General features: G+C 44.2%; 5 protein-coding genes across 11 annotated transcripts in view; all 5 read right to left on the bottom strand.

Moving 5' to 3' along the window:
* LOC122399071 (sodium/calcium exchanger 1) overlaps positions 1 to 14,814 on the bottom strand; it is a 32,008-nt gene extending 17,194 nt beyond the window's left edge. For 3 of the 6 annotated variants that reach the window (XM_043399453.1, XM_043399450.1, XM_043399454.1), the window contains exons 1-5: positions 12,626 to 14,814; positions 11,066 to 11,338; positions 4,388 to 4,479; positions 796 to 987; positions 526 to 693 (exon numbers count right to left, since the gene is read on the bottom strand). In XM_043399453.1, coding sequence (XP_043255388.1) covers positions 526 to 693; positions 796 to 987; positions 4,388 to 4,479; positions 11,066 to 11,338; positions 12,626 to 13,968 — 2,068 coding nt within the window. In that variant the 5' untranslated portion in view covers positions 13,969 to 14,814. Of the gene's footprint in view, positions 1 to 525; positions 694 to 795; positions 1,012 to 1,480; positions 1,501 to 4,387; positions 4,480 to 11,065; positions 11,339 to 12,625 lie in introns of all 6 variants that reach the window. The other 3 variants (XM_043399451.1, XM_043399452.1, XM_043399449.1) reach the window with 3 other exon arrangements.
* Positions 14,815 to 15,630: 816 nt separating this feature from the next.
* On the bottom strand, positions 15,631 to 18,259 carry LOC122398767 (leucine-rich repeat-containing G-protein coupled receptor 4-like). Of its 2 annotated transcripts, none has more exons than XM_043398937.1 (3): positions 17,922 to 18,259; positions 16,025 to 17,659; positions 15,631 to 15,782 (listed from the first exon to the last, which is right to left on the bottom strand). In XM_043398937.1, the coding sequence occupies exon 2, from the start codon at positions 17,657 to 17,659 to the stop codon at positions 16,049 to 16,051; it is 1,611 nt and encodes a 536-aa protein (XP_043254872.1). In that variant the 5' UTR covers positions 17,922 to 18,259; the 3' UTR covers positions 15,631 to 15,782; positions 16,025 to 16,048. The 2 variants fall into 2 exon arrangements, with proteins under 2 accessions (XP_043254872.1, XP_043254871.1); XM_043398936.1 differs by having other exon boundaries at positions 17,890 to 18,259.
* Positions 18,260 to 18,714: 455 nt separating this feature from the next.
* Positions 18,715 to 21,602, bottom strand: LOC122398768 (toll-like receptor 6). Its single transcript, XM_043398938.1, has 2 exons — positions 21,531 to 21,602; positions 18,715 to 20,262 (listed from the first exon to the last, which is right to left on the bottom strand). Exon 2 carries the CDS (start codon positions 20,247 to 20,249, stop codon positions 18,927 to 18,929), a length of 1,323 nt encoding a protein of 440 aa, XP_043254873.1. The 5' UTR covers positions 20,250 to 20,262; positions 21,531 to 21,602; the 3' UTR covers positions 18,715 to 18,926.
* A 300-nt stretch (positions 21,603 to 21,902) lies between these two features.
* LOC122398769 (insulin-like growth factor-binding protein complex acid labile subunit) lies at positions 21,903 to 24,199 on the bottom strand. Its single transcript, XM_043398939.1, has 2 exons — positions 23,938 to 24,199; positions 21,903 to 23,650 (listed from the first exon to the last, which is right to left on the bottom strand). The coding sequence occupies exon 2, from the start codon at positions 23,636 to 23,638 to the stop codon at positions 22,322 to 22,324; it is 1,317 nt and encodes a 438-aa protein (XP_043254874.1). The 5' UTR covers positions 23,639 to 23,650; positions 23,938 to 24,199; the 3' UTR covers positions 21,903 to 22,321.
* Positions 24,200 to 24,579: 380 nt separating this feature from the next.
* LOC122398917 (cytochrome b-c1 complex subunit 9) lies at positions 24,580 to 25,184 on the bottom strand. The gene is made up of 2 exons (XM_043399181.1): positions 25,047 to 25,184; positions 24,580 to 24,708 (listed from the first exon to the last, which is right to left on the bottom strand). Exons 1-2 carry the CDS (start codon positions 25,182 to 25,184, stop codon positions 24,580 to 24,582), a joined length of 267 nt encoding a protein of 88 aa, XP_043255116.1.
* Between the last annotated feature and the right edge of the window lie 156 nt (positions 25,185 to 25,340).

A 25,340-nucleotide genomic window follows, 5' to 3' on the forward strand; every position in this document is an offset into this window, starting at 1 on the left:
CCAAACAAGTGGATTTCAACGTTTCTCCATAATACGCGACGAAACGGAAATACCACTTTAGTCCCTTCAGTTTCCACTAATTCTTGGCTCCTTTCCAATTTCTCCTACGGCAATTATATAACGTATACTTGAAAACTGATCGTCCCTGCGAAACAAGGTTGTAACCGGTGACGAATTTAAAAGAGGATCACAGTCCGCGGAGACGCCTCGATCTCTCGCGATAAAAGTTTGGAAATTTTAATCGAACAGCGCGCGTAAACGGACGCGGTGACGATCATCGAGTATCCCGTCTCGACGGCTTTATTTTTAAAACTTGATCCGTGAAGGATCGCTCGCAACGATAACAAGATATTTCATGGGACGGTTGACGCGCGAGAATAAATTTAGCCTTTCGTAACGCGCGTCGACAAACATAACACCGCGCCAGTTGCAGCCCCATGAAAACTTTGCCGTCGTATCTTTCCCTATTTCCAAACACGAGACAGAGTCTATTCTTTCCGATGGTAATTCGATATCGCGACTCACCCGTCGGTGGAACGAAGGCGAACAGCACCTTCCAGAATATCGTGACGGAGTGCATGAGATAGTCCATGGTGGATGGTGCGGCTGCTTCACCGGCTCCTTCCCCTTCGTCCTCGTCGCCGCCACTCACAGTCAACGCCTCCGTGAACTGCTCTTTCCACGAGCTGGTGCCTGCACACGGTGATATTTGTCACCGTTAACATTATACGATCGTATCGAGGTTGCAAAAGTTTTCAAAACACGAAATCGAAATCTGGAAAATATTCGACTGACCGAGCAGTATGGATGCGTTGGCTCTTTGGACCAGCTTGTCCACCGTATTCTTGAACTCTTTCGACTCTTTGATCCTTATCTGAGCTTTGGCCACCTCGCCCAATTTTGGTTTACCCAGCAGTGCCATCTTCTCTTCGGCCGTTCTCTCTTCCGGTTGTTTCATTTCCGCCGCGATTGCGATCCCTGCCTCGGCTGAAAACAGAAAATCGCACTTTGCTGCTTACGCGGTGCCTGAAATATCCGTTCGCGAGGTGTTTGCTTAACGTTCGATATATGGTCGAAACCGAGACGCGCGGAAAAGTTAATGCTTATTTAAGATTCCTCGTATTCGAACGATAAGAAACCAGGTCTGACGAAATTTCATTACTATTCGTTACGATACACGTATGAATGTACATACATATGTATCTAGCGTAACTCGACGCGTCGATGTCTGACCATATACCGACTCGTACCACTTACGCGTAGCTAAGTACCACTTGGTTCGTGTAACGCTCTACCTACGTGTCTATCTACACGTGCATATAATCTAGTCGAATCGAAACATGAAAAGTCGGTCAAAATTTTCAATTCAAATTTAATTCTCCGACATTGCCATGAAAATTTTTCTAAACGATCGATAAAAAGACTAATTCGTCTGTACTGTAAAAAGCTTGTGCATACGGCTATTTTGCCGGTCGTTTACTATCGTTCGGATACATTCTCCTGCTATTCGTACCTTTTTTTTTCGTCTACTACCTGCAGTCTCGCGCGAGAAAATGTATTCGAACGACGGTGCGCGCTTACCATGGATAAATTTTACTTTATTTTGTTCTATGGTTAGCAAGCCGTAGCTACGCGATATGTACCTACGGTATCGCGGTATAACGTGGTCGATACACAATTTACTACGGTGCGGCAACTTTGAAAACAGGAATATTCCTCGTATATTACAGAATATGTACATGTAAAGCGGTCGCTACGCAACGGGATTTCAATTCTGTAGATACGTTTCGCTATCTAACGGACGGCCGTGGACACGCTGCTCGATATCCTCCCGTCGAAGCGAGAAGCTGAAACTTTATTGGTTATTTCCTATGGAAACATTATTGTCGTCGATTCTGCGACCGTGACACGTATATCGTTTCGTCCACAACAGTTGTCGATCGTACCTACTTGCTATTATGTAGTCTGTCGGCTCGTTCCGCGGATGGAAAGAAAAGCAACGGCCGACAATGGGAACAAGTTGGAAAAGTCTCGCCGGATATTATTCTACGCTCGATTGGGACGAGGTTGAAAACTCGACCGACGGTGATTCGTTCCGCGATCAATGAAAGGACAGACACCGTAGGACGGTGAAGTTTGTTCGATCGCGGTAGCGTTATTCGAAAACTTTCCAAAGGAAGTTCCCATTAACATTTTCAATGGCAAACTTAGCGAGGATTTGACGGACGGTAAATCACCGCCGCTGCTCGGTTTACGATGCACTTGCTGCAAACGAATCAACTCGAGGCCCTCGAACCTCTCCCCGATGCCAATTAATTCAATTCAATTTCCACCGTCGTTTTAATTAATTCCACCCACTCTACTTCCGTACGAGAAGATTACTCGCGCTCCCGACAAATGATTTTCGACGATACCGTCTCCTCGATGATGCTCATTCGATTCGTTCGCGATCCCTCCGGATCTAGACTATTTTCCAACATTTACGTTCTGACCGTAACTTTACTTTTTTCCCCGACTTTTCTACTGCTTAAGTACGTTTCTCGCGATAAGGTGGAGAAGAAAGTACGGGGTATCGGCGACCTTGCTCCGTTACGTTTATCGTGCCCACGCGATCCTGTCGTACAAAGAAACTCGCAAACTTATCTGAAACTGGCGCTTACTGTTCACGCGACAACCGACCTCGTTTCTCGTAAGTATCGTTCGAACGACCTTTAACCTAATCGTTCTTCCGTGTCGATGACGCTTGCTTTTACTCTCGCTTTAACGATGGCGTTCGCGGTTGTGCGGGTGAGCGTTGCTGATCAAGTTTGCTCTCGGTAGGAGTCTATTAATCAACATCCGGGGTTACCGTTCTATTTTTCTTACCGACTCTCGATCGGGCTGGAAATGTAATGAAAGAACGATGCCTACGCGATACTCGTCGTTGCACAGATTTAATCCGAAAACACGCGACTGCTTATCGAAAGGTTTGCTCCAAGACTATAGGGTCACGATCATCCCACACGGGCGGTTAATTGAGTTTAACGATCGCGTAATCACCAGAGGCGTTCAATTACGGACGTTGTTATCGTCGCGGAGAAACTCGCGCTATCTTCTCCGCTAACGCAAGTACGTACTTGGTTTGCTCTTCCTCGTATCTACCCACGCGCGGCTACAGTAATACATACGTAGCTGAAGCTGAACCGTGCTCGATGACTGACATCCTCCGCGAGACGGTTCGAAACGACCGGGGAAAAGTAACGCCGTAGGTGTATCTACTTTAGATTCGTTCGGATTCCGTTACCGTCGCGAAACTCTTCTCCCGTTTTTCCAAACTACCGCGTTACCTAAAGAAAACTATGCGTGTACGGTGGCTACATGGTTTACGTAAACGGGAGTAAGAACAGCAAGCAGCAGTTAGGTACGGCGTCGTTATGGAGGATATCGAAAAGGGTAAAAGGGTCGAAGGGTCTCCGAACGCTCGACTCGAAGCGCATAAACGAAGCGAGTGTCGACAAACCGGGAACGATCATTGGCAAACACGATTACCGTGGCAAAAGAGCGACCGCTCGCTCGCGCCTCTGAAAACAAATTAAATTTCGCGGCTTAGGCGTCACCCAGGAAACCCGATGTAACCCGCAGGGATTCTCCACGGACTTGTGAAAAGGTCGGGAGGTATTCGGCTAGAAATCGAAGCGGGAACGAGCCGACGCAGTAGAGCAGATGGCAATTCCGAACGGCGTAAAAATGAAATAAGACGGTAAACCGTGTAAAATGTTTTACAATAATTTTGTTCGGTTCGAAGTCTAACCGGTATCGCTTACGAAGCAACAACTTTTCTGCGCTAAACTCGTAAAGGACGAACGTATTACTGGCAAGCGTTACCAGTTCAATTTATTCGAGAATCGTAAGGAATGAACGGGACAAGCTGGCAAAATGATACGGAGATTTTTCGTTCGTAAAAACTTACGTCCAATCGTGTCGGATCCAGTGGCGTAAAATGCGCGAAGCAATCGCATTATTAAAATCAATCTTGTTACAACGCGTCGATAGTGATACGAAACATTATCCTCTTTTTCGCGACGATGATAAATCATCAGTTTACGGAACAACGTAACCGTTTTCCCATTTTTCTTCCGCGATCGATATAATTCCGTAATTGCTCGTGTCGATGGACTTGTGATTTATGATCGTGTACCGAGAAACAATCAAACGCGATCCAGTAAATACCTCGTCGTTGAATCTATCGAGCGAAAATGTGTAATTTCATAAAAGCGCGATATCGAGCATCGATTCCTTTGTTTTCCTCCTTTTGGTAAAAGATAGATTCGATGTTAACGGAAAGTCGAGACGCGAAATGAAATGAGAAAGGACAAAGTGGCAAAGAATTACAAAGTTCGATCCTCACCTCCTTGCAGCTGCGGTTCGCCCAACTCGACGTAAAACAAGGCGTCCTTCTCGTACGAGTCTTCTTCGATTATTGACAGAGTAATCACCTTTCTGCAAAATAATAGAATGGGATAACTTCTATTTGGTTCTCCTTTATTTCCTATCTCTGTTACGCGGTTTCGAAAAAAACTGAGAGATCGACGAGGCAGAGTGGAAATGTTCGAAATCGTGAATTTGTCCCTACGAGGAGAGTGTGTTCTGTAAAATTTCAACGAAACTATGGTCTTCGAGTAAACAGCGTTTCGATGTAACGACGGATGCAGCGGGACCGCTTTGAACGGCGCGTCTCGTCGCGTCGGAGCCAGACGGTGTTGGTAAATTGATTTGGCAGCTAGTTCGAATCGATTTGAAATTCAAATTCGAACGTCTAATTTAGCAAAAGGCTGACGGTCGGCCGTCGAACCTATCGACCGTTGCTCGATTATAACCGTGTACGCGCAGCCAGTGGAAAGCTGATCGAAAAGTGAAAAACTTTACGAGTTATTTCGTTCTCCTCTTTTCACGAGTCCGTTCGCACGAATCGCGACTGCGGTAAATGCTTTTCCTGAAATAGCTCTGACCTTAGTCTCTGAGTCGCTTCCGAGTGGACGAACAGATTGCGACGACAAAATGCATATCCCGCGTCGATCGATATCTGCTCGTCCGTGTACATGCACACACACGCAGGACAGACAATTTATGGATAAGAGAATAACGGATTTGACACTTGCCAAAGTCGAGCACGCGAGGATGGCTCTGTGGTACGGCGCGGTGGTTAGTTAGCGGCGAGCAGCGAAATCGCAACAAAGATTATCGACATCGGTCCGGGGAAAGCGAACTTTGCAATTTCGCGAACCCACCGACTCGGTTCTCCCAAACCATGCAATATTCCAAACCCCGTGGATCGACGTATTACCAATTACGATATAGACGTTGCACATAGGTTCCAAAGTTGACAATTTCCGAGTCGAAAACAATCGTGGAAACTGGTGCGTTCTACCGCGGTGTATCGTCGTTATCGGAACATAATGCATTCAAATGTTATTCGATGCACTGCAGGAGGATGGTCGTAACGTTAACGCAAACGCGCATTAACCTAGTTAGGCCTGTTTATGCTGTTTAGTTGGTCAGACGTCGTAGAGTCGTCGGGGCTCGGGTAGGTAAATGTTATTCGGAACTTACGAAATCGAGCAATGCAATAGCAACTCGTGAAACGATGCGTTTGTGTTGTTTCGATGGACGGAGACCGCGATCGGTGGATCAACGGTAATCGTAAGATCGTTCGATTCGAAACGCGCCAACCAACGATTCTCAACTGTACCCAGTTTCCGAGCGTTATTCTTTTCCTGTTCCTTCTCGCCTCCATTTCGTGACTTTTCCTCCGTATTTCGCAGAAACCGTTGCACTGGCTCGAACTCGATGTTCGAAGCACGCGCGTTCACCGGATAACGAGAAATCGATAAGCTCCGAACTCGATCGAGGCACGACTCGTAAACGGAACACGTATGCCGAAGGATTCGATCAAAAATTCCTATCTCGTATATCTGCTACGTTTCGGGGTAACGACGATAATATTTCCCGCCGTACGACGCGGCCCGTGTATTTTCCCAGACCGCGATGTTTTAATAATATCACAAGCGCGCGAACGACACGCTATGTGGGTCGCGTTGCTGCGAGTACACGATCCGCGATACATCATCCTCCGACTCCACGGTCAAACGACCCGCACTTTTACTCCTCGAAACGGTAAAAACCACATGCGTTCCCCGAATCAGAATTCCAATATCTATCGCGATATATGTAGTGTTCGGCTTTGAGCGTAAATTTGTCCACGGGCGTGGTTGTCGATCGTCTCGATCTCGATTTGCCTCGATCGGGCAAAACAGCGATCGACGATAAGTCGAGAGTTCGAGTCTGTCGTCGCAGCGCGGCGCGCGACAGTATGAAAGGCGTTGGCTACGGTCACGCGAGGCATGCGCCCGATATAATTCGAATCTCGTGTCACGGCTAAACCGGGCCGTGGGTCTTAGTTTCTCTGCTTATAAAGTAAGTAGCTACCTACACGCATATCAAAAGAGCACTATTCGATCAGGTATCAGTGCTCGTTCCCAAGTCAAGTTCCACGGAAGAAGAAATCAGTTGCGAAAACGCGAAAATAGACGCGACATCGAAGCATCCGGCGCGTCGCAAAAAAATGCTTTTTATCGATGACGTGACAGCCCCTCGTTCGGTAGCTCTTATTCGCCAGGGGGTTAACAGCGTGCGCTTTAAAGGGCGCTACGGTGCGATGCTGTGCCGCGCCGTGGTTGCTTATCCATAGACCCATTATGTAGCTACGCAAAAGCCCGTTAATTGGATTTGCTTGCTTAATCGTTGCAGTTCGCTGATCCGCAAGACGCCCGTTTTCTCGTCCCATAGGTTACAGACAGGAAATTACGTAAATGCACGAATGTATATCCCGTTTCTTTTGCGGGCGACTAAATATCCCAGTGTACCGTTAACGGGGACCTGTGACATTTTCAACCTGTTTCAATTGTTCTACGCTCGTCTTGATTCGTTATTCGAAATTCGCATTCGTAGATAAGAATTTTGTCGATCCGTGGAAGGCAACGATCCGACAACTCGCACAGCCTCGTCGGGTTGACCTTTTCTACGATCGTCGAGTGTACCCTAGAACGAGAACGAGTAAACTGCTCGCTAATGAATAATTTGCCGGAGGATCTGTCTTGCCGTAATTCCGATCTTCGTACGAGTCGCTTTGAAATTTTCAACGTTCGAAAGCCCCTCGAAGCGAAAGCAATTGCCAGGCTCTTGGGCGACCTTCCCGAAACTACGGATAAAATTTAATCGCGGTCTGGCATTGCGAATCCATGCCCTCCGCCATCGAACTCTCCAGGAAGCTCGTTAATTTCGGAACAGAAACCAACCCAGAAACTTGCCGCGAGATTTCGGATCTTGAAATATTCTCGCGTTAATTAACCCCTTTTTGGACCTCTTTTCTACTTCCTGTATTTCCATGTGTATATGTATATCTCGCTTTGCAGAATAATCTGCACAGAGTGCGTGAAATCCTCGACGGATTTTCTTCGACGGGGAATGCGAGCCACGAAACATCCTAATATAGCTATGTACACACGTTCGGCCGGTAATTAAAGCACGGTAATAATGCAAACGCATTAATTATACGACGTATCGATTGATCGTGGTCGGGGCTACAACGACGATTACTTTTCAGGACCGTTATCCCTGCGGACGTTTCGAAGCGACGCAAGTTCGTTAGCGTCATTCGACGCGAGTAGACTGATTAATTGGGTAGCTAGGTGGACCGGTGGACGGGTTTATTTAAACGCGAAATTAATTATCATCGCGGGTAGAGGAAATGGAAGAATAAATACCAAATCTGCCAGCAGACGCGTGCATTGCCTCGACTAATTACAGCGCTTAACGCAACATTCTATATTTGTCCGTTTGTCTTGCGTTTCTTTTCGTCGATCTGTCTTCGCCCGAGAAACTTTTACGGTCTCTCTGTGTCTAGCTAAACGCGTTTTAGTTGTCGATTTTCGTCTCCCGAAACGATAGATACTTTTAGCGTCGCGTTAAAGCCGAGGTCGATCGATCATCGGTGACACGCGGTCGTTATTTCGAAGAAGCTTACGGGGACGAAAGTCGGGTGAGCTTGTTCGTGGAGATTGTCGCGCGATGCGGTGGTGAACAGGAAACTAAACGACGGACGTGTTACGCGATACACGTTCAGACATACGATCAAGTATTTTCAGTGTATGGAAAACACACTTAAACGCAAGTTGGACCGGTTAGATGCCGACAACGTCCTCGCCGAAGCAATCGTAAGTTCTCTTACCGTCGTACAAACTTCCTTTCGTAGTATGGATTTATCAAACCGTACAAGCGATAACCAACTACGTAAAATGCCGAGTAACGAATTTACCTTCTCTGCTGTTTACCTCTCTACGCTTGAAACTTGAGATTCGAATCGAGCCCGAAATGGGTTTAACATTCGATGGATCGATCGTACAATCTTATTGGTTCTTTGGTTCGTTTCCATTTAACGGTAATCGATAGATGATGTCGATGGGATTACGCGTAAACGGTAAACTGACATCGATGCGAGGACCGTTGTAATTGACGCGATCTTGGAATCTCGGATCTCGGAATATCGAGTTGGAAAAGAATGGGCCATGTGTGCTCGTACACGTTCGCGATGATCCACGATTCGGAACGTAGAACCGGTCTGGCTAATGGGCCGATAAATTCGGCTAGAATTCGCAATAATCGTCGATGTCTAGCAGAGCAGAACAATTTACCGTCGCGCCGCGCCGCACCGCACCGCGCGACCTATCGATTTTCCCAGGAAAATTAGATCCTCGGATACGAACGACGACGCTGTCCTCCGGGCAGACACTGATATTCCAAAGAGACTAATCCCGCGTTAGATCGAACGGTCTCGTGGAAATGCGTTCGTTGATAGACGGCCGGTCGCGGATACAGAGGAACGCTTCGAAACATCCACGTTTCGCTTCGCTATAACGGTCGAGGCCGTGTGCACGTTAATCGTAACGCAGTCGTCGGAGCGGTTTTTTACGAACCGCGGCGGATGGTTTTTCTCCTTTTATCGCGGTGACAAATCACTCGCGTTCAACGCCGTGTGTCTCGAAAATACTTGAATCGATCAAAAGTACAGAGGCGGCGAGCTAGCGATGTTTTCGCCTGTGTTTTGCTTTTGCGAACGGTTGCTGAAATATCAAATATCGAGAAAAAGGATGAAATATTCTCGCCGGTCGAGTCGCGTAACGCGACAGCCGCGGGTTCTTGAAAAATTGCGCCCACGAGTGAAAGATATTGTGCAGTACGGCGGTTCGATGCGATAGAAACAAATGACTGTAAAATTCCTCCGCGTTCTTTCGACTACGAATTTGAAAATCGAACCGAGAAAAAAAGTAGAGCGAGTTAATGTGTATCGTATCGTACGAGTAGGTCGTTCTTCTTTCTTGCCACCGACGATCCTCGATCGCGAGGCACGAACAATAAATACCTACGAGTAGGTGTGCGTTGTCTGTCGCGTGGAAATAGAGAGATAGCCGCCGATGGTGTAAACGGGGTGGCCTGACTCGTGGAGGGACGAAGGGTGCGTAGGGGCGTAACACGATGCATTCCACGGGCTTCCCGTCCTATTGGCCCATTTACGGGCTCGTGTTTTATTTTTTTCCCCCCCCGTGCGATCAGGACTTGTCGTTCGGTATAGTCACCGAGTTGCCTGCCTATTTTTCTATGCGATCGAGGAGCGAAACGCGCCGCGAATATTTCACACTTTTCGCATATGGAACTTTAAAGAAGAGACGCGAGTCACGTTGTTACGCCCGCTACATACTCCTACCAGAGTCAACGTTCTTCCCAGACTACGAATTTACTACCTTCTACTCGTTGCATGCTCGTATCAACCAGTCAACCAAATCGACGAGTCGGATGCAACAACTTTCGATTCCCTGCGCACTTTCATCGCATAATTTTCTGCTTCGTTTATTCCTGCACCGTGTCTTTTCCACCTAACACCGTGATTCTCTATACGTTTTTTTCTTTCTTCGTTCATCGATGCGTCTCACCCTTGGATCTATTCGCGTACCTTTTTTTTTTTTTTTTTCTTTTTACGTTACACCCGCGATCGATCCGTTGTTACTGTACGACACGGATGTTATTTGTTGAGAATCGATCAAAAATCGAACGGGATACGAAGGAAAACGAGGTATTATCGAAACTTTTTACGAGAAAGTTGGTCGAATTCCTCGCAAGATTCGTCGATCCTCGATCGGACGCGTGCTAGCCGATAGATTTGAAGGAGCTTGGGCTCCGTCTGACCGAGATCGCGCGATCGGTCGGAAGTTCTCGCGATTCCGACAACGAGAATCTCGACCACCCTCGACATCCATTACGCACAAACACCGAGCATCGTTGCACGGTCCAATTACTCAACCAGCGATTGATAATCATCGATCGTGACACGACAACGGCCGATTTACACGGCTCGAAGCAGGCCATTCCGAGTTCCCCGAAATTATTCGTTCGTTTCCACGGTGTATTGAAATTTTTCATTAATTTTATCAGAGGATAAATAATATAAAAAGGAATACCTTGATAACCGACCATCGGCCATCGGGACTCCGAATTACCTAATCTAAAGCTCTTTAGTCGCTAAGAAACCAATTAAGGTCACCGATAAATCCTGCACGACCACGGTCTTCGTTGCGTTGAAAATCATTCCCTAACTTTCAATCACATTGCAACGTATGCTCGTTAGCTACGTTACGCGTACCGATGTCCAGGACTGTTCGAATCTCAGCTTTCAAACGGTTACAACTTTTTAGAACCAGGATGATTCGAAGCGGTTAAAATCCCATCGATAGTTACGCGTTACGTTCGAACCACGATGCGATTATAATTTCAAGGGCAACTATGTACTATGTAAAAATTTCAGTTGATTTGTGCATAAAAATTGAGACTACTTGAACGACACGTTGGGGGGGTTTTCGCTCGAAGCTCTTATCGACTTCTTCGAACTGTTAGCACCTTAAACTAAAGAATTGACCGCGATCCTGTTAAATAAAAAACCAACCGATCGAGAGACAAATAATGTTAATAGACTCACTCTGTCTGATTGTCTTCGAAGGTGAGGGAGCCATCGGTGTGTTGATACTGCTTGCCAGGCTTCGCCGTCCCCTCGATGGTGCGATAAGGAATTACCACGCGTCCCCTGGCGCCGCTGTATCTGACTACTCGCAGAGGATACTGTCCCACGCTTTCCACTAGATCAACGTCCCTCTCCGGAAATCCGAACACGCCGCTGTGATCGTCGTCGAGGATCATCACCGTGGCCAAACTGGGCGACACCAGCATGGCCGGTTGCGAGACGTTGGTTAGCCTGGAAACAATTTTTCAGTTCGATTACATTATTCGCGAACTTTTTTTAGATCGCGTGCCAGATATTCGATAACCTCGGATCGTTCGCGAGCGTGCAACGACTAAATATCGCGATCCACTCGATCGAACGTCACCGAATCCGTACGACGAATGCGCATATTTCAGCGCGACGTAATTATATTCTCCTCGACCTGGTTCGTGGTCCGGTTCGGTGTCGATCGACGATTCTAGCTACCTTAATTATTATTCTATCCTTATCGAGTTTTGTTTATCTTGTCCGGCAACGGCACGAACACTCCGCGGATTCGTTCGCGCCAGTACCGAATATATGTATGCACATACGCGTATGTATCTATGTATGTTCGTATACTGGTCTCGAAAAGCGTACAACGTAGTTTTAGGTTCTTGAAACAGCTACGAACAACTTTTATACAACGCGGGGGTTCGAGGTTTTATTAGGCGCGGTTTTGGATAGGAAAGCTAACGCTGCTATCGTGATACGTACACGTTTATCGTTTAGATCGTTTTCTGATCGTTTGGTAACCACGGGTACGGGATCGGACCGAGATCCCCAACGAAAGGAGCAATTTTGTCGCTCTTGATTCGAGTGGCTGGTGCTTGTCTCGAGTAAGCGTACTCGGGAGTACCGTTGCCACATTTCAGTCCCCATCTTCTTCCACGACCCACGTCTGTCGCGTTAGATAAACCTGAATCGAGTCGAGACCTATACTCGCGAAAGAATCGGGCTCCTGAATCCGATACTCGACTCGCGGCGAGTTCATAATTCTTCGCGAACGATTAATCGACGGTAATTGACATCCGAGCCGCGAACAAGCAGAGTGTCCCTTTGTGCCTCGAGTTTATTCGGTAATGAAATTGCGCGCGCCATCCGGCCCGAGTTAATTGAAAGATGAGCTCTCCCCGACGACGATTATCAATTTATTATCGCAGCGAGCTCGTTAAGCGGCGAACGTCGCGATCGAGCCCCACGGAGTACTTACGTATGTACCTCGAATGGAATCCGCTTCCTGTTTTCGTCCAAGAACTGGCGGCTCGGCCCCCCCCGACCGAGCCGAATTACAGATTGAACGTAAAAGTATTTTACGGAAGAAACGACGTAACGAGAAGGTCTCTTCGGGTACCTCTTTATTCTTGCTCGGGGGAAAAAATTAAAGTTGCGAAATTTACGTTGTTATTGGGTGGTTAATTATTTGTAACGTTCGTTTCTAGGACGCGGATAAAGTATTTGGAAAATGTCGCATAGATAGGCGGCGCGTGGCTCTCTTACCTGACATAAAAATGCTCGTCCTCCTCGAACACCTCGTCGTCGATAACGGAGAGTTTGATGGTCTTCTTAGTTTCGCCCGGATCGAAGGTCAAAGTGCCCTTTGCGCTGATGTAATCGGAACCAGCTTCGGCGGAGCCATCCTCGGTGCAATAGTCGACCGAGCAAGGCTTGGCGAGGTCACCGCCGGCCCTGGTCACTCCCACTTCGAATGTGCCGACGTTCTCCATGACGGTGTAATGTCCAGGTTCGAAGTAGATCCTCATGGCATTTACGTTCTCGATGTCGATGCTCTCGGCTTCTTGCCTTTGGAGTTCGGCCTTCACCTCGCTGAGATCGCTCTGCGCCCTTTCGCTGATCTTTTTGCTGAGATTACCCGCGCCTACCATCTTCCTGGTGGCCTGTACCCTGTAGAAAGCTCTGCTTTTCGGGCCCTTGCCGAGCACCTCCTCGTGAGCCATCACTTCGAGTTGCTCGAGCGGCAGAGTCGGATGTTTCTTTCGTAGTTCGCGCAGGGTATTGATGTAGTCCCTCCTAGTTTGCTCAAACTCCTTCGCCTCGGGCGTGTCCGCGTCCATCATGCTGTTTAAACTGTCCTGTTGCGGCTTGATCTCGAGCTCCACCCCGGCCGTGTCCGAGTCGCCGGCCTCGGCTTGCACGATCACGCCTCTCTTGTTCATTCTGTACCCTTTGTGCAGATACTTGTAGATCAGGAGACGTCGATCGGCCACGTAGGCCGTCAGCACGGTGGCCGGGAAGAACGAGAAGGTGAGCACGCCCTCCCATACTTCGAGAACACCCGGGCTGGACACTGCCAGGATCACGTACAGCCATACGTACGCAAAGATGCTCCACGTAGCGGTGACGAAGAAGACCCTCAGGTGCTTGATCTTCCTGGTTTCCCCGTTCGGTATCACGAACACGCACAGGGCGATTATCACGAACAGATTGTACGCGGCCGAGCCGACGATCGTCCCCGGACCCAATTCCCCGGCTTGGAAGTTCTTCGCCCAGATCTCGATGATCGACAGCAGGATCTCGGGCGCGCTGCTGCCCAGCGCCATCAAGGTCAAATTTGCCACCGTCTCGTTCCACACTCTTACCACGACGATCTGCGGCTCTTTGCCCTGACGGCGTACAATCAGCTCTTTCTCTTTAGACGTGATCACCTCTATCGCCGCCATGAAACGATCACTGATAATCGACACGCCGATGAACAAGTACAACAGCAGCAGGAAGTAGATCGATCCGCGAATGATCAGGTCCGAGAGATACAGGTTTTCCTCGGGATGCCACATCGGCACCACCAGACCGGGCTCGCAACGAACCGAATAATTCCCTGACATCTTTTTCTCTTTCCGTTCGTTTCCTTTCGCCTATTCCGACTATTTTCTAACTCTATACCACCATTCAAGATGTCTATTCTCTTAGTCGATGGCCGATGGCGGCCGAATTGCGCGCGTTCGAAACCGAAGATAGCTGGTGTGTGTGTACCCGTTCAAGGAATCTCTCGTATACGAAGCTACCAAAAATCGGCTACGAACGACGCTTCGATTATATGTATATGTATCCAAAACGATCTGGATCTTACACGCGTCCTCGTGATTCCACCTACAAGTCAGCAGCTCGTTGCTCGCGTCTACCCGCGTCTTCCATCCGTTCAAGGTCTCACCAGTGTTTCTTCGTCGACACCGGACGTTCGAGGTTACTCCCTGTCTGTCAAGTGTTGTCCTTTCTGCACCCACACTTGCTATGCTAGCCAACCCCCCTCGTCTCCGATTTCACACTCTCTCGCACCCACTTTATTACTTTCTCTCTCTCTCTCTCCCTCACGTACACACGCACGTACACACACACACATGCACGCGTACACACAGGCACGCACTCTCTCTCTCTCAATCTGTCTATCTCTCGTTATCCCTCTCCCCTTTGTATTCCTCCGTTTTCCAAATTCTTGTCCAGCCAATGTTGCTCTCGGTTGTATGCTCGCTTGTCCGCCTAGTGGAGATATTCCCTCGCCGATAACGAATCGAGCAGCTGTTTAAAAACCGCACGCGTCACCCTGACAAACCCCGCGACATCGGTACGGCTCGGGGAATCGGGCTACCGAGGAAAGTTACCGATACCACCGCGATTTCGAGCTCCCATCACGAGGAGAACCCTTTGAGCACGGAACGATATAACTGTACCGGGCCGTGTTCGAACGAACACTGAAAGAAGAGAGAGAGATAGCCGGGTGGGAGGTGGCGAGTCTCGAGCTGGCTAGACGCGGGAGACCTCGCCTCCTCTGTCCTCTTCTGTCTCTCTAGCTGCCCGATTCTTCCCCCTTTGCACCCTCGACATCCTACCTACCCCCGTCGACGCGTTCCTTCTCTGCCCGCACGGCGACACCCTCGATATGCGTCTTTATCGGTCTCATGCTGCTTCACCGATCGCGATATCTCTTTTCCTCTCTTCTCAGATCTTCCCCGCTACCAATGTTTCCTTCTTTTTTCCTCTTTCTCTCTCTCTCTCTCTCTCTCTCTCTCTCTATCTCTATCTCTATCTCTCTATCTATCTATCTAACTATCTATCTATCTATTTATCTATCCATCTCTTCCTATCTCTCTATCTCTGTTCTCGAGCATCCCTGCCAACGCACCGGTTTGCAGGAAGCGCATGCGTTCCTACCTACTCGTCCACCCTCTTTCTCCGTTCCAACCGACACCCTTGATCAGCAGGGGAGAGCCTTCCACCCCCTATATCTTTCGCTTCTCTAGGTGGCTCGGTCAACCTAGGCCAGATCTAACTGGATGGAACCGCGCTCTTCTTCTACGGTGCTTTACATCGTTATTGCTCGAGCCGATTTCCACGTTTTCCTAGATCGAAGCAGCTAGATCGTCCGGACAAGCGACGCCAGGAACACATTTTTTTTGCTTTCTTCGCGGAAGGGGACCATGACAGGGGTAAAAATAAGCGATCTCTTTCAAAGGGAAACAATTCAATAAGCATCGCGCTGTTTCGTTTTCGTATTCGTTTAATATTCTTACAATATTATAATTGATAAAATTGTTCGTCGATCGGAGTAATTTATATAGTAACGATGTTCGATTCAATTTTCTTCCTTCATCGAAATTTCCTTACGTTGAAAGAGGTAAAACGAAATCGATCTTGAGAAATGCTAAAAATTAAAGAGGACAAACGTTGGAAAAAAATCGAAACGTCGCGTAAGAAAAAGAATGCACATTTACTTCCAACTATTCGACGATTATACTATATTATAGAGATGAGAATTGGTCGTTCTGTTTTTTGTTAGAGAATGTGTATAAAAATTGTGTACGTAGACTGCGTACAACGCGACGTTTGGTTCGATTCGTTCTTTTAACAACAATATTTTATCGAAAATGATTTTTTTCAACATACCTATCATTTGAATATCGAGTTTGTTTAATCTTCGATGCTGTTCTCGCTGTCGTCCTCGCTGTCGTCCTCGTTGTCGTCGTCGTTGTCGTCCTCGTTGTCGTCCTTGCGGTCGTCCTCGTTGTTTTGCGGCAGATCGTTCAAATGTATCACGAGATTCGGCAAGTATGCTTTATTAAGCAAATTAAATGTGACGTACAGCAACGGGTTCCGTTGAAGGTGCAACTCCCGCAGCACGTTCGAGTTTGCAAAGCTGAAGTTGTCAAGATTTACGATTCTGTTATTCCGTATCATAAAGACCTCGAGATATTTTAGTATCGTGATCAGCCCGGCGGGAAAATCGATGATTAAATTGTCGGACAGGTCCAACTTTGTCAACGAATTGAGATTCGCGAACGCGTTGCTGTCCAGGTCGAGGATGTGATTGTTGGCCAGAAGAAGCGTGTCCAAATGGAGGGCATGCGAGCAGAAATTATCATTCGTAATGGTCACGATTTGGTTGCCGGTCAAATCCAATCGTTTTATACGATACAGCGAGCAGATGTTCGGTATCGTGGTAAAGTTATTGTGACTCAAAAAGAGTTCCTCGAGCCACGACATCCGGTGAAAGAGGTCGTTCGATAATCTGTGTAATTTGTTGTGCGACAGGTCCAAGGTGACGAGACGTTTCGCGTTTTGGAACGTATCGTTCGCGATCTCGATGTTGCTATTGCGAGACGCGTTCAGTTTCGACAACATGATCGCATTTGTCAACGACAAAGAAGAGCTGCTATACTTGCATGCGTCGGAGCACAACTCTTTGATCTTATTCCCGCTAACAGAGAGCTCCACGATGTTCTTTGGTATGCCCGATTCGAGATTCGCGATCAAATTGTCGTCCAGATACAGATGGAGCAGAGTATCGGGCAGCTCGCGAACAAAGTCCAACGACTCGATTTTATTTCCGGGCAGGTAGAGATGCGTCAACTGTGGCGCGAACGCTCTTAAATTGACGGTTAGTCGATAAATTCTGTTTCTCTTCAGAGATAGTTCCCGCAGATTCGGCAACGGATGAAAGATCTTTTCCACGCTTCCGCTGCGCTTGTTGTCGTCCACGATGAGCGTTCGCAGGGCATTGAGTTTGCCAAACCACAGCAGCCGATCGGCAGAGACGTTGTTGCCGGAAAGATTCAACAGCTTCAAGTTAGGGAGGTTGTCGAACGCGTTATTCGAGATCTCCGTGATATTGTTGTCTTGAAGATGCAATTCGATCACCCTCGAGCTATCAATGAAATTGTCACCGATCCTCTTCAAGCCCATGCGCGCCAATTTAAGGGTTAAGAACTCGTCCTGATACTCGCACCTCCAACACTCGGGACCGCACTCCGGTACATACGGTGGCCGTGGAATTTTGCTAACATAACGTTCTTTCTCCTCGTAAACGTCGTTATTGTTGTTGTTGTTGTTGTTGTTGTTGTTGTTGTTGTTGTTGTTGTTTTGGAATAGAGTCGGAGGCGTAGTTTTGCTAATATGAGGTCGTTCGTTCTCGTTGTACAGTTGGACTTTTATAATAGCTGACTGATTCCTAACATGACCAGGGATCGGCTGCAAGCTGACCAGGAGTACAAGTATAATTTTCCTAAGTCGACTGACCGGCATCTGTGAACACGAGCAAAAGGTTTCGAAAGTCGGCACAGCGCAGCGGTACAGAGAGATGGAGTAGAGATCAACAAGTTTTACTAAATATTCCTTATTTACTAAATAAATTCTCTAAGCCGCTGGAACGGTTCTTAATTCTCGGAACTTTGAATTTTTAGAAAATCGAAAACTCTGAAAATTGGTAAACCGTCTCTATGATTGTCGAGTAATTGCAAGATTGTGTAACTTACGTTCGTAGATCGCGGTCGAAACGAATACATACACCCCTTTGATTCAGCACGTACGGATAGCTCAGCACCTTCTGTCCCGATGGTCACGATTTAACTGCTTATGAAGTAGCGATAATTCCCAGGTAATTTAACACCATGGCGATCTCAGGGCCGTAGTCAACCTCTGACTGTCCGCGATGGTCTAAACATGCTGCGTACGATATTTTCCACTCCTTCTTGCGTATTTCCTTCGTAATTTTTATTCCGAAAATTAGGAATACTCCTAACAAACCGGTACAGACATTGTTCAAACGCGTACGTAACGTATCGTAGAACGTTGTTCGCTTCTAAAGTATCCGTAACAATCGATCGACGTTTGCTCTTGTGATCGCAACTAACGTTTCTACTTTTCTACGTTTCGTCCTTCGTAAAAGAAGATCATTATTTTATTTCGTAACGTTGCAGGTTGTACGACGGAATCGGAGAATAACCGAGTGTTAGAGAAGGTGATCTTGCTCTCTTAAAATGAATTTAGAAAACAAAGAAAGATGACGTTCCCTTAAATGTTTCTCGAGATGGTCGAGTTCGTGCTCGTTTAACGCTAAAACCATAGAAAGCAGGGAGAAAGAGAAATTACAGCCGGCACTTGGCCGATATACATACATATCCAATTCACCTATGTATAATTGCTGAGATCGGCCGTGCATAGTTCTAGAAAGACTATCTCTCGCTGCGCTCAAGTTTACACAAGTATCGCGATAACCATGGTATATCAGTCGGGAATGTTTGGTCGCAAACAAAAATCAGGATACGATAGTATAGAGACACATAAAGATAGCAAAGCAGTTGAATTAAAATTTAATTATATTCAGCATTACATAATTACATAATTTATTTTGTTAAAATTTTATAAGCGATAATGTTCGACTATGTAAAATCAGCATTTGCAGTTCCTTACACATTACATCTTTTGTACTAAGGGTTTAAAAGGCAGGCATAAAGAACAAAAGATAACACTTGAAGTGAAAAATACCTAATCCCGGTATTAAAGCGGTCTCTTACCTAACGTACACGGTACATAGTTTAGGTACTAATTGAAGAGAATTTTCATCGATAAATGTTACCATATTCTCTTCTATGTATAACGCCCTTAAACTTATTAACGAGGAAATACTCATGTCAGCGATTGTCGCGAAAAAATTCGATTTTAGATTTAAATGTCGCAACATTTTCAAGTTTTTCGCCCATACTGCAGGCAACGATCGTAGTTTATTTTTTGATAGATCCAATTCTTCGAGCATGGAAAACGTCGAGAAAGCCATATCGTCGATGCTGTTTATTCGATTTCCTCGTAGGCTCAATTTTTGTAACGATTCAGGTAACAGTTGCATAATTTCGTCATTAATATATTCTATTATATTATGACTTAAGGATAAACTGTGGAGTTTCTGTAGGTACCCCAGATTTGGCACGCTCGTAAACTCGTTATGACTTAAAGACAATTTTTCCAAAAATTGTGGAATACTTTGGAAAGGGATCGTAGTTAATCGATTGTACGACAAATCTAACGTAGTTAATAACGGAGCTTGTATTTGAAACTGGTCCCTAGAATTGAGTGTACAGTTTGCGAGCGAAATCAGTTTTATGGTAGAGCTGCCAGGACCAATTTCAAAAGAGACCAGAGGATTGCCATCAAAATACAACTCCTCGATATTTCCTGCATCTCTCAAAATCAGAGATGTAAAGTTATTTCTTTCCAAATGAAGACCTTTTAAATTACTGGGTAATATTGAAAATATATTATCGTCCAAAAATTGCAGACCATTATCCGTTATATAAAGCGTTGAGAGACGCGGAAAGGATTCATTGAAATGCGAAGGAAAATTCTCAAAATAAACGTTGTTTAAACTAAGACTCTCCAGGTTTGGGAAGTAGGTGCCAGCAGGTGGAGTCGAATATCTGATTGGCTCGAAATTTGAAAACATTGTTTGCCCTCTGTTTGGATTATCATCAAAAATCAGGGTTTTTAACTTATTATGACGAAAGCCGAACAATCGTTCATATGGTATGTTATTTTTTGCAAGATTTAAACATTGTAAATTTGGTACCTCGTCGAACACGTTCGCAGGCAGTTTCACAATGTTATTATCGTCCAGCGATATAGCTTTTATTGCGTCGCTTTTTACGATATGATTGGGAATTTCGATGAAATTCAAACCAGATAATCTAACGCTTTCATCATCAAGACATCTGATAATGTCTTGCTTATATACAGTTTTTTGGTCGATCTCCACATCAGCATATTTTGTGTCCCAGGACACGGTCCTGGCGACTAAACCCGGAATCGCGATCGAAAAAATCAGCAAGTATCTTGTTATCATGATAACACAGCTCCTACAAAACAGATAAATACAATCAATTATTTTCGATCTCCTGATTTGAAAGTTGAAAAGTTGATAAGTTGAATATTTCAAGAATTTTTTCTAACTCTATCTAGATAAATAAAGAGAACATCGATGGTGGCAAACTATACAAATCATTTAATTAACGAAGCGTCGATTTGATAATCCCAACTACATGTACATGCTTTCACGATAATTGTGTAATAGATATCGTCGCGTAGAACGTAATATCCGATAACGATCATGCGTCGGACAAAACGGCATCTTCATCTAATTTGAAATTATTCAACGGCCACGCAAACATTTTAATACGCGACTAATAACGTTTAATACCGACAGTTCTATCGAAATGACAATCAACGAGCGAACTGATTTCTATATACATAGATATAGGTATACCTATACAGGGTGTTCGGCCACCTCTAGTAAAAATTTTAATGAGCGATAGTAGAGGCCAAAATAAGACGAAAATCAAGAATACTAATTTGTTGATGGAAGCTTCGTTAAAAGGTTATTAACAATTAAATTCAAAAATTTCAAATCGTTCTGGAAAAATTATTTTCGGTTGCGGGGGTCAACTACAATCATTTTTGGTGAGTACACATACCTCCGAAATCCTATCTACTTTCGAGAAAAAAAATCTAGTAGGTGGTGAAATTTTTTGGCGAAAAAAAATTTTTCAAATCGTTCTAAAAAAATTATTTTCGGTTGCGGGGATCAATTACAATCATTTTTTATCATTACACATACCTCCGAAATTGTACGCACTTTCGAGAAAAAAATTCCTTACTGAAAATCCAATTAGGTGCCTAAATTTTTTCAACGGAGAAAAAAAATTGCAAATCGTTGTGGAAAAATTATTTTCGTTTGCGGGGGTCAATTGCAATCAGTTTTTGTCATTAGACATACCCACGAAATCCTGCCCACTTTCGACAAAAAGAATAGAGAATGTGTGAAATTATTCGAGAAAATTAAAAAGTTGCAAATCGTTGTGGAAAAATTATTTTCGGTTGTAGGGTTCAATTACAGTCATTTTTGGTGAATAGACACACCCCCGAAATCTTGCGCTTTTTCGAGAAAAAAATTCAGTAAGGGCGGCACTTTAAACGTTAATAACTTTTTAACGAAGCTTCCATCAACAAATTGGTATTCTTGATTTTCGTCTTATTTTGGCCTCTACTATCGCTCATTAAAATTTTTGCTAGAGGTGGCCGAACACCCTGTATATACCTACATATATACCTATACCTATTTAAATACCTGGTTAAAACGTTGAATGTGCGATGCGTACTGCGTCAACTCGGAAGACAGAAGATCGAGCTCACTGACGAGAATTGCTTAAATACGGTTGCATGAAAATTAAACGACTTTTAAGTCGAGAGAATTGCCTGGTAAGCAATAAATGTGTCAAAGTTCGTTGAAGATACGCTGTCTAATTCTCTTTCAGTTTATGATGCTGCGTCATGAAATGTTCGAATGGTCGCTATAATCTTTGTCCGAATGTCTCGTTTAGATACGAAGATCGTCGCCGTCTACCGTTTTTTACCGACGAAACAGTACAGCACTGTACATACTGCTCATAATACGAGGAAAAGAAGGAGGAGTAAATAACTTGTGACAACGATTTCTCCTAAACCGTAAATGCACGTTTATTATTGCATATGTATAGGTACATGTACTATAACAACATCAAAATTTTTTCGATGAATATTTCTACCACTTAGGCTTACCGATACTATCGATTTCTGATCGTGTTATAAATCGACGTACGATACGATACAATACATAACAAATTGACGCTAGACTGATTTTTAACAAAAATTGTAGAAGAATTGTCGAACGACAACCCAGTACTATCGTAACATAGAACAAAAAAAAAAAAATAAGAATTGTTCCCTTAAACAATTCTTTACCAAATATGAGATAGCCAGACATATATATATATGTATACGCGCGAGTAATGAATTATATAGATATTAAATTTGAGTAATCGCTTCTTTCCACGCTGGACTCGCGACTACTTCAAACTTTGCGAATTTCACGAATTTATTTCACAAATTACTACATAACGGCACAGTAAGATTCAAATTATAATTCAAATAAATCTTTACATTTTTCGGCATCGTTTTTATTGTATCCGTGTTGATATACTCGAGAGGATTGTGATCAAAGATAACGCGTTGTACAGGAAAATTAGAGCACTGGAACAGCGGGTTCAACGACGTAAATTTGTTCCTCGACAAGTCCAGATGTCGAAGCTCCTTCATATTATTGCACCAACCATTCGGCAAAGAGCTTAACTCATTATCATTTAAATACAGTTCTTCCAACACTTTTTGGTTTACAAACGTGTCAAGCTGGATGAAAGAAATCATATTACTTCCTAGGAATAGTTTTCTCATATTCGGCAAGTTGAAAAAAGAACTGCTCGTCAGATGTTTTACAATGTTACAATTCATCGAGAATGTCATTATACTCGTGGATGTAATTATAGGAACAGAATCGAACATATTTTGATCCAATATTAAAACTTGCAGAGAACTCAAGTTCTTGAATGTCTCGTCATTTAAGATCGTTAAATTGTTCATAGAAATATTCAAGTACCGAAGATTTATCGTGTCCGTAAATGCTTTTTCTTCTATAAGACGAATACTATTAACCGCTACCGAAAGATTTTGCAAATTTTTCAGTCCCGTCAAGTTTAGACCACTACTACCTATTATCGAAATCTTATTGTTGTTCAACGATAACGACGACAAATTCAAATTGTTTGTAAACGAAACTTGTTGTAATATGTTATCATCGAGACGAAGATACTTTAATTTTCCGTAGAACACATTTTCGAAACTAGTATACAAATATACTAAGGAATTCGATGAAAAATCGAGATGCGTTAGTTCCGGGAAACAATTTTTCATTTCACATTCTACATCGGAAATACCGCAATTTTTTAAATCGAGATATCGCAATTTAGGATATACGCCAGTCACACGCATGAGGCCTGTATAATAGTAATTTTGATTACCGAGAATCAATGTTTTGATATTCGTAAGATTACCGAACGAAAACAAATTGTTAGGTAAAATTGTATTGCCTTCAAGATTCAAATATTCCAAGTTTGGCACTTGGTCGAAAGCTCCATCGTCTATAGTTTCAAGTCCGTTATAATCGATAGTTAAACATCTTATCTTGGGAGCGTCAATTGCATTTATTGTGATTCTGGAGTCAGTTAAATGTAAAATTAAACTGTCGTTATCGCAATCGTTCGAATAATCTTCGTATTCGTCGGACACGGTTTGAACGCTTGTTCCTAATACGGTTGACAGCAGCAAAATTAATACTGCCAAGGTAGTAAATAGCAGTTTCATTGTTTTGGCTTTCTGAAATTAGAATACGAGTAAATAAAAGGTAAACCATCGTAGTTTCCTTTATTATATTATTTTCCTTGTAAATAAAAATTACGACGATATATTGAAGTGAATTTTTTCACAAGTATTTTTATGTTCTACAGAAAAATGTTAAGTAAAACATGGTGTTCGTCGACCGATTCTATTACAACTTCGTATACATTATTCAATTTACCTATTACGATCTTTCAACATTCGCTTGCGCGTCACTGACAACGAACCCATTAATTAACAAAAGATAAATAACAAAGCGACCTTACCTTTTACACACGATCTAAATATGACTTTGGTAAACTATGCGGCGATATTTCTTTTTCACGTGGTATGCAACAGGAACGATATAACACTATTTATTTATGAAGAACCAAATTTCAGATTCTAACAAACATCACGGGTCAGTTATTTGTATCGAAATGGGCCTCGGCCGAGTAAGGGAATGCTTTATACGTATTATCTTTATGGGAGATAAAAAATATTGGATATATCAGTTACGACGCACGGTATCCGATACATACAGCGACTGATATCATACTTAGAAATAAAGATAATCACGATACACTGCCCTTCGCTGAATTGAAGTCCTGTGGCAGAAATGCGAGAAAAGTATAAGGGATACACCTATTCCCACACATTGAACTCTGGTTCGCGATTCGTCGCGGCAATTACACACACATCCGAACCGCCTGAGAGCAAGGGAGCAAGATAGATAGACGCGGGACGTCAAGTCAGCAGATCACAGTACACAGTACACAGTACACAGTACACAGTTGCGAGAAACAGTAACGCATTGATGTTCTTTACACTAAATATAATTGCATTTAATATCAGGGTCATTGTAAAATTTTATTACTGAAAGGATCGATTTTGCGCATCGTGTCTAATAATTTTTCTACTCAAATTGATTAATCTTCTTTCGTTCGCTTGTTCGATTCTCTATGTAAATTAGATATCTCTTTTTTGATTAAATTATGCTTGTAATTCAATTGCTGCGATTGATCCTCGTACTGATCTTTTATATGCATCCAAAGTCTCTGTGAAAACGATAAAGCTAGTATGAAACGCGAGTAAACGATACAATAACCTAAAACATTCTAAAAGTTTTTTTTAAGTTCATGTAAATACGTAATTAATTTTACAAACTTCTCGACAGACTCACGATCAGAAATCAGACAGACGCGTAAAATAACCGGCTATTTGAAAGTTTTATAAGAGGAATGAAAATTTCTGGCTACGCCAGTTATTAAATATAATCGCTATAAACTAAACAATGTTTACGTCCAAAATGCACTAACGCACGCAGCAAATTCATTTTTTCAAGTTCGAGCGAACGAACCTCTGTAACGTGCCAGTACAAAAATCAATAGCTTACGCCTTCGTTTATCCATTCAAAGATGCTTTCGCAACCATGATCGTAAGCTCTCTCGAAACACATCGAGGCAACGACAATGCCCAAGATAAAGGTGGACGTCCGCTTGAAAATATAACGATAGAGAAAACGCGCAGCCATTTCCGATTTAGCAATTTCGGTTCGCATTCGATATAGCTTGAAATCACATGTTGTCGATACCCGATCGTTAAATGTTTATTGCAGTCAGCTACTTCCGTAACTCTTCAAGTTCGTGTCAGTCAATAGAATTCTGGTAGAGGGGATGGGGAAAGTGTA

This window comes from Colletes gigas, unplaced genomic scaffold (assembly GCF_013123115.1).
Source record: "Colletes gigas isolate AHSC1104 unplaced genomic scaffold, ASM1312311v1 Colletes_gigas_Sc00012, whole genome shotgun sequence".
Classification (NCBI taxonomy): Eukaryota; Metazoa; Arthropoda; class Insecta; order Hymenoptera; family Colletidae; genus Colletes; species Colletes gigas.